The sequence below is a fragment of the Malania oleifera genome, chromosome 4 (genome assembly GCF_029873635.1).
Source record: "Malania oleifera isolate guangnan ecotype guangnan chromosome 4, ASM2987363v1, whole genome shotgun sequence".
Classification (NCBI taxonomy): Eukaryota; Viridiplantae; Streptophyta; class Magnoliopsida; order Santalales; family Ximeniaceae; genus Malania; species Malania oleifera.
Genome location: NC_080420.1, coordinates 107,459,262 through 107,468,201, shown reverse-complemented (window position 1 = coordinate 107,468,201; position 8,940 = coordinate 107,459,262). Strand labels below are relative to the sequence as shown.

The window sequence follows — 8,940 nt, the reverse complement described above, 5'->3', positions numbered from 1 at the left end:
GTGTATCAAAATCAAGCTTTAACTACAAATTGAGAACAAGATTGTCCAAACCTCACATTTTTCTCTTTTAATACATAGTTCTCCCATTAATATGACTTCGTTTTCTTTCAGCGGGGAACCCATTGCTGAGCATTCATTTTCAATCCCAAATTCTATAGGTAGGCTTAACTTGAGAGTTGTGGCTCCCAATATAATGATGTTTTTGTGGCTTGCATTTCTTGTTAGAAGTGAAGAGGAGAGCTGGTGGGATTGCAACCACAGGAAGAGTTTATGATTGAATCTTGAATCAATGCAACAGACAACAGTGAACCCTACGAGCAAAATTAAAAGCGACACACCAAGGTTTACGTGTTCTGGTCGGCTTTAAATGCTCAAAACTACCAACAAGAGAAAAGAGAATTTTTTATTGTGAAACAAAAGAAGGTACAAATGAAATTGGAATGACTCAAACAACTTAAGTCTAAGTTCAAAATTAGGTATAGCAAGAAGAGAAAAACATATCCAAATCCACTTAACACAACAAATATATGTAACCCACGAGCATAAAACAAAATATATGTGATCATGCCATGGGATGGCTCCCGAAAAACTCTACGTAGCGACAAACATAATGAGTAAAATAGAACAAGCCCTTTCTCTCGATACATTCCCCTTCCAAAAAGTTCTTATGTCAATGGAGAAGGGAGAGAATTAAGTTAAAAACATGCTCAATTCGGCAAAAAACTACACATGAACAAAGTTTTTTTTACTGAAGTTTCAGTTGAGCAGTGTCGACTGAAACAGGATTTCTGGACCATGTGCTCAAAATGGGAAAAACATTTTCTAGTGGGTGAGATTTTTTCCTTGTGTATTATTAATGTGTGAACATCCCATTTCCATCCATTTGACTTTGGCAGGCGTACCGACCACAAGGTCAGGCCATATCCTGTGGCTGTGATGCATACTGACCCCAACGTACTGTTGATTGGTTGATCAATAATTTATGATCTTCTTCTGAGAATTAAAAGGTAGAAGTCATGTGTTCACAGCGCATTAAAAATTCAATGGTCCCAGCTGCAAGTAACTTTCAATGAAAAACAACTCCAAATTGCAACAATGGAAAACGTTGCAGGTGGAAGAGAATCAACTTTGATTCTTGTTTTCTGAATAGGTGAGTGATTTGCTTATAAATGCAAGAAAGGCTAAACACTGCACACCCCTTTCCAACCAGTGTCTCTCAGAACTTGATGGAGGCCATGGCAGATATCCCTACAGTATTAATAAGTCCCTCTCTGCCTTCCCCACAATGTTCTCAAAGCTAAACTTCTAATCTCGAATCCAAAAACAGAAAACCAGTTCCTCAATATTAATATTAGGATCAAAGGAAGAATATAGCTGAGAGAGAGATGGAGATCGTATCCACCAAGTGTGAGTGCTGTGGACTAAATGAAGAGTGCACTCAGGAGTATATCAGTGAAGTGAAGGCAAAGTTCAAAGGGAAATGGCTATGTGGTTTGTGCTCGGAAGCAGTAAGAGACGAAGCTGGTGGAGGGAAACCGTTTGAGGTGGATGAGGCGGTGAAAGATCATATGTTATTTTGTCGAAAATTTAAATCGAACCCAGCAGTTCGAGTTGTGGATGGAATGAAGCAGCTGCTTAGGAGAAGGTCACAACCGAAGCCACCTTCTTCGAAGAAGTACTCGAGAACAGCAGGCGCTTCACAAGTGGGACATGAGTCATCCTCCTTCCATCACTAGCCAGTTACAACTCAAAAGGAGAACTCTTCTTTTTATTTTGTAATTTTAAGATAGTGTTTGGGAGGATGGATTTCGAAAACCTTGGATTTAGATTTAGGTGGATTTCAACAGATTTTAAAATAATTTTGTATTATATATTATAAAATTTAATATAACTCCAAATTCAAGTTCTATCTAATAAGAATTTTTTGTCGCTTAAATCGCTCATGCTTTATCTAAGGATAATGTTACGCTATGGAAGCTTCTTTTCAATTTTTGTCTCTTTTGTTTTTCATGGGCACTCATATGCAAAGGACTCAACGTATTATAATATATATATATATATATATATATATATATATATATATATTCCTGAAGTTGTGACCTTTTCCATCCTCCTGAATCATGTTCCCGCACTTACTTTTGAAAAGCTTGGGAATTCCTTTTTCCCTTGGTTCTTGTTACTGCCAAAAATTGGCCGATTAATATAGACGATCTCTGGTCATGGTCATCTTTAAGAAATCAAATAAAAGAGGCTTGGAGCACTTGGAGTGTACTCTGAGGGACTACTTCAATGCCTAAGTCAAGGAATGTAGGAATAAGATTGTAAGAGTAAGAAAGAATATATGAGAGTGAGATGCCTAACTTGCCTTGAAATAACCCTTTTATAGTAGTGGAGGTTATACCTCGATTAAATTTATGGTTAATTATTTGAAGGAGGGAGGTTTCCATATAATTTAAAAGTATTTATAATGGGGAGTAATGATGGTTATTTGACTTTGATAATTCATTGATATATCCTATTAATTTTGGCTATATGAGTTCTAGAAACATGTCTCCCACTTGCTCAAGAGTTATAACTATGGGCACGCCCTTTATATATACCAAAATCATTCTAGAACTTGGAAAATAGAAGGGAAAGAAAAAGAAAATATGAACAAATTTACATTTGCATGTTTATTTATCAAGAAATTGAGAGAGAGAGAGAGAGAATAAAAAATTAATATACCAAATCAATGAGCAAAAATTCGATTTTACACATAATGAACAATTTTTTTTCTCAAATTTTAATCATTAAACGAATTTTTTTTTCAATAGTATTTGCTATTGATGGAAAATAAAATAGAAAATAAGTTTTGAAATTAGGATGTATTCCCGAGAAGGGGGAGGGGTGAATTCGATAATTAAATTTTTTTTTTTTGTGGAATTTCAATTTATTATTACCCTTTTAAAGTTAGATTACAACAATCGTACAATCACAAAGATCTAATCAGTGACTGTACTATACCAATCAGGAATCCTGGATAAGAATATGAATATGAATATTAATGTAAATATAAGATTACAATCCAAATCCAAATTACAACGCTTCAATGATTAAGCAATATTCAAAATCAGTATTTCAGCAAAAATCAATTATAGTTTCAAGATACAATTTCAATAAATCAATCTCAAGTATTTTTCAATTTTTGCCTCAATAGAATAATCAATCACACTTGTTTTACCTCAGCTTTTGTATTCAAAAATTCAGTAATTAAATCTAATTTGAATTTTCAATCCAACAATCACAACCAATATAGTTCCTTGATTCAAATAAAACCAAAATCAACATTCCAACAAATTCCCAATATCTAGCAAGTTCTTAATGATTAATTAAGCATACACACAATTTATAATCATGTAAGAATGTAAAAAGTTAAGGGAAGAAGAGCTGAACTCTAGATTTTGATAAATACCAGATTTTTTATAAGGTTCGGCCAATGGCCTACATCCTTACCTCAAGCAACCCGCTGTAAGAATTTTCTTTCCACTTTGTTACTAGGTGAAGTAAGCTTCTCTCCGTTCAAGGTGGAGTTCGCCTCTCTAATGAGAACAACCCTCTCGTTAGGCAACAATTCAACAATCCTAAACTGTAAAAATCAAAATCAAAGAAACAAACTTTGTTTGTACAACAAAATACTCTCAAAAGAACAGATTTGTACAAGTTAGAATCAATATACTTCAATCAAAATCAATATAGAAGTTGAAGCTTAGAATAATATCACCAGTGTTCTAATTATCAAGTGAAGAATTTGAAAGATTGAATCAGAATTTCATATGAAAATCAGTAAGAACACAACATCACTTTCAGAATACGCTACAAAAAATCAGGGTATTAGTGAATGATCAAATTCGTCACTAATACATATAAATTCGTCACTAATAGTATTAGTGATGAATTTATAAGTATTAGTGATGGTTTTAAATTAGTTGTTATATCAACCGTTACTACTAACTATTAGTGACAAATTTTAAATTCATCACTAATAATGGAGTATTAGTGACGGATTATAACCGTCACTAAAACCTTAATATTATCACTATAAATTCTACATTAGCTTAGCTCAAATTCATCACTAATAATATAGTATTAGCAAAGGATTCAAATTCATCACTAATAGTAGGGTATTAGTGACGAATTTGAATCTTTCACTAATAATTAAGAAATTAAAATTTGTTTTAATACTAATTTTTTGAATCATCAATTCCTGTAAAATTCTGTAATTATATTTTCACAAACATAACTGAAACTATAATTACTACAAAATTCATAAATTTTTCAAAATTTTGAATTCAAATACAAATTAAATTAAAATAAAAAAAATGACATCTGTTCAGATAAGAAAAAAAATTTCAAAAAATTCAAAATTCAAATACAAATACATATACATTATACAAATTTAAATTAAAATACATAAATTCCATTTGTTCAAATAACTATAAAAATTACAAAAAAATAATCAAAAGTTGCATCCGACGACTGTAGTGCATGCATGGCCGTGCTGATGTTATGACAACTGCAAACCCTACAAATTAAGAATTGTAAAAAAAAAAAATTAGTATACAAATGGAGAACAGAATGAAGAGCTAGCGCTCAGTATAATAAGAGGAAGAAAAATATAGAGAGTGCACCGTACAATAATTTTCAACCCTAAATGAATAACTGAAATGAATGTGAATAGCCTACATATGAATATATACAGTTGTATGCATTAAACCACGCATGTAAACACTTTAACTCGTCCTCAAAATAGATAGGGTCGGCTCTTCACAATATGGGGCCCTAAGTGAATGATTTAATCAGAGACCCTTATTATTTTCTTTTTTTTTCTTCGTTTTTCATATCCGGATTCATATTTTCTCGTTGACATAATTAAATTTCAAAATTAACACTAACTATAAATTGAAAAAATTATGTAAACAAATAAAAATAAATTTAATAAATCTATAGAAATAATATATTGAAATAGTATAACCTGATTATTATTATTATTATTGCAAATTGATCGGCGAGCGAGACTTTAAAGATATCGAATTCTTACTGGATACAACGTTCTAGCCTCAAAACTTCCAAAATCTAAGAAAAAATAGAAAAAAAAAAAATTTCAGAGTGAAAATAATAGAAAAATAATGCACAAACATTGAAATCAAAATTATGGTTGATGAAAATTACAGAGAATCAGAGGCCCGAAGATGATGAACGCAAGAACTGGAGCGAAAATCAGAGAGACTAAGATATGAGAGTGAGAAAGTGAGAAATTGAAAGATTTTTTTAGAGAGGCTAAGAGAAAGAGATGAGAGTAATAGATAGTAAGAAATATAATAAAATTGTTAGTTGGGAAATCAATGAAACTTGAAGAAAAAAAAAATTAAATTGCATTTATTTTACATTTTAAAATACAAATTTATTTATTTGTTAGTTGGGAAGTCAATGTATGGGAAGAGAGCATAATAAATAATGTTAACATTATTTAATTAAAAAAAAATTAGAGCCCCAAAAATATATTATTATATTAAAAAAATTTTGGGGGCCCCAAGATTTTTGGGGCCCTAGGCGAGCACCTTAGCCACCTAAAGGGAGAGTCGGCTCTAAAAACAGAGTATCCCTAGTGGTGGAAAAATGATAATGCTTATTCATAATTAAAAGCAAATGATATGACATGTATGTTAATAGATGCAAATTTAGGACTTAATGAAATGACTTTTCGTTTAATTTTCACTCATCTTTTTAAAAATATTTTAACATTCATTTTATCATAATTGTCTTTGTACGTGTTTTTTTTTTTTTTTTTTGAAAAATTTTATCGAAATTTAGGTAACATGTCGTCTGTAAATTGGACATTTTCCTATAAAACATGTACCTAAAACATGATTGTTTTCATAAAATAAAACATTTCAAGCATGCGAGAACCCAAATCCACTACGAGCATGCAATTCATAATGTACTGCATTAGTCATGCAATTGGCGTTTAATACAAGCATGTATTCCAGTAGTTCAATATACAATTCATATAACATAATACCATCTATGAAGAAAATATTACAAGGAAAACGTTAAAACACAATTCAACTAAGGTTTTCTAGTCTTGTCCAGAAAATTGCTTCTCAAGCATTCTTGATGCAACTTGGGTTGTGCATGAAGTTGTTACTTAGATTGTGAGAAAGCTTGTGATAGATTGAGTTGGGGTTTCTTGGATTCAGTTATGGACATAAAAATCTTTGGTTATAGATTGAGGAAATGGATTATGGTTTGTTTATCTTCTATTCAGTGATAGTGGTGGAATCTTAATTTAGAATGTTTTAAGATTGCCTTTACTTTGTTGGAGATTTTTTAGCTTGTCTTTGGTCCTTAGGATTTAATTTGCTAACTTGAGTTTGACTATAAAAGTTTTCAATATATAGGAGGTTTCGAGTTGTGATTCTTTAATGGGTTTTAATGTTCATAAGTGGCTATCACTTACTCATATGACATTTAGTTCTTGACCTTTCACTGTATTCTATACATTGTTGTTCTTAACCAAGTGTTTTAGACTATGAAACTACATAAAAAATCTAAATAATTATTTGCTAAAAACCATATAATTTATATTGAATCAAAGCAGGTTTGCTTAGCATAGCATATTCCCCTTACCTGATTCCTGCTAAAATCTCCTACTATGACGGGTCCTACACCCACAGGGTTTTCCACTCAACATCCTGAAAACAACATTTCCCAAAACAAAATATCACTATTTCTTCGACTACTACATTTCCTACAATTGCTGGAAAGTCAAATTTTGACAAAAATGTCTTATCCTGAATCTGTGATGAAATCCAACTTCGTCCCACCAACGATCCGCTCCGACAGACTTAGGGAAAACATCCTCAAAAGTGTCGTGGTGGCCTTAGATCGTCGATCTAGCAATCGATGGGGCCAAAATCGAGGAGAAAGGGAGGAGGAGCCATAGGGGAGAAGAAAGGGAAGAATTTTGGTGAATTTTCTGCGATAAAACTGAATTTAACACTATTTATACTACGGCCTTCGTCGACGAGCCACATCATCTCATCGACGAGGTCACGAAGATGGTTCGTCGATGAACACCATCTCCTCGTCGACGAATTTCAGAATTTAGAAAACAGCCTCTCAGTCTCTTCTCTTCGAAGAAACATACCCACGTCGACAAGACCCTGTGTTATCCTTGTCAACAAATTCCCTGTATTCGTGAACGAGTCCTTGATTCAATTCCTGGGTTATTACACCCAAAGTGCAACGTCATCAACGAACGTTGTTTCTGTTTTTATTTCCCTCCTTCTTTATTATTTAAATATCATTATTCTTCAGGTCACTACACGAACCCTTTCACCCGTCCATTTTGATCACTCAATTTTTTCCTCACTTTTTTGTATTCAATTCTCACAAAAATATTTTTTTCAACCACCAATTCCTCAATCTTCAAATTTCCTTTCCTTAACTCTTTTTTTAATGAGTAACTCCTTCTTCCATTTGTGCCTCTGGAGCTCACTATTTATAGGCTCAAAGGATAACAAACCCATAAATTTGATTGATCTTTTATCTTTTAATTTTGATTTTGCAATCATCCACATGTCTAGTTGAAATCTCCTTTATGTGTGCAAGTGCAAGCATTAAGAAGCTGGCCTACTTAACATTTTTTTTTTCTTATTTTTTAGTTTTCAATTTTTTTTTTATATTTTTCATGTATTCAATTTTTTTTATTTCATGTATTTAGTTTTTTCCTATATTTTCTCATTTTATTGTATTTAATGAATAAGATCATATGTAAAAATTGAATTTGAATGAAAAACCATACTTAGAAAAAGATTAAAAAAAAGACATTAAAATTAAATTAAAAAATTCAAATTTTGCTATATAAAACCTCCGACAAAATGGAATGTCTACAATATTTATATGATTTATTTGTGCAACAAATCAAACAAATATAGGCGTTGGATTTTCAACTGATGGAGGCAAGTAGGTGTGCTTTTAAGGGGTGACTCCCCACTCAACTTCAGTGGGCTGCATGATAGACTGTTTAAAAAAATTTGCTAGCTTCTCGGGGCTTCATGCTAATAGCCTAAAATCAAATCTATACCAGGCTGGTATTAAGCAGCTAGAGCTGGATAAGATTCAGAGCTTAACTGGAATTGGTCTAGGTGATTTTCCCTTTAGAAATCTGGGCATACCAATGTTGGCAGCAAGGCTAAATGCTACCCATTATGAGCCTCTGGTCTGCAGAATTTCAGACCAGTTCAGGGACTGGTCGGGGAGGACCCTTTCTTATGCTGGTAGGTTGGAGGTCCTTAAATCTGTTATCCAAGGAGTTGAATGCTTTTGGCTTGCAATTTTCCCTACCCCCTTCAATGTACTAAACCTAATTACGAAACTTTGTAGGGGTTTCTTGTGGAGCGGAAGAAGGAAGCCACTGGTGGCTTGGCAGGAAGTTTGTGTACCAAAATTTGAAGGTGGGTTGGGGATATTGGACTTGGGTTCTTGGAATAAAACTCTGTTGACCAAGACACTATGGAATATACACTCGAAGAAGGACACTCTGTGGTCGCAGTGGGTACACCAGATTTATCTGGACAGTGCCTCCATCTGGGAAACTACAACAAAGAAAGAGGACTCAAATCTTTTAAAAAATCTGCTGCATATTAGAGATCAATTAGTGTCCAGTTGTGGAGGTATTGAAAGTGCAGAAGAAAATATGAAGTTGTGGTCATCAGTGTTATGAATATTAGAGGACTAAAAAACACAGAGTGTCGTGGGTTAAAGTTGTTTGGTCTGGGGACATCCTCCCCAAACATGCTTTTTGTCTATGGTTGGGTGTGAAAGGAAAATTACCCACTTGTGAAAATGTGGTGACAAATGACATGGATCCATTGTGTGTTTTCTGCAGGGTGGAACCTG

General features: G+C 33.1%; 1 protein-coding gene across 1 annotated transcript; it reads left to right on the top strand.

The window, feature by feature from the left end:
- The first annotated feature begins 1,202 nt into the window (after positions 1–1,202).
- LOC131153495 (uncharacterized) lies at positions 1,203–1,936 on the top strand. The gene has a single exon (XM_058105838.1). It carries the CDS (start codon positions 1,386–1,388, stop codon positions 1,734–1,736), a length of 351 nt encoding a protein of 116 aa, XP_057961821.1. The 5' UTR covers positions 1,203–1,385; the 3' UTR covers positions 1,737–1,936.
- The last annotated feature ends 7,004 nt before the right edge of the window (positions 1,937–8,940 follow it).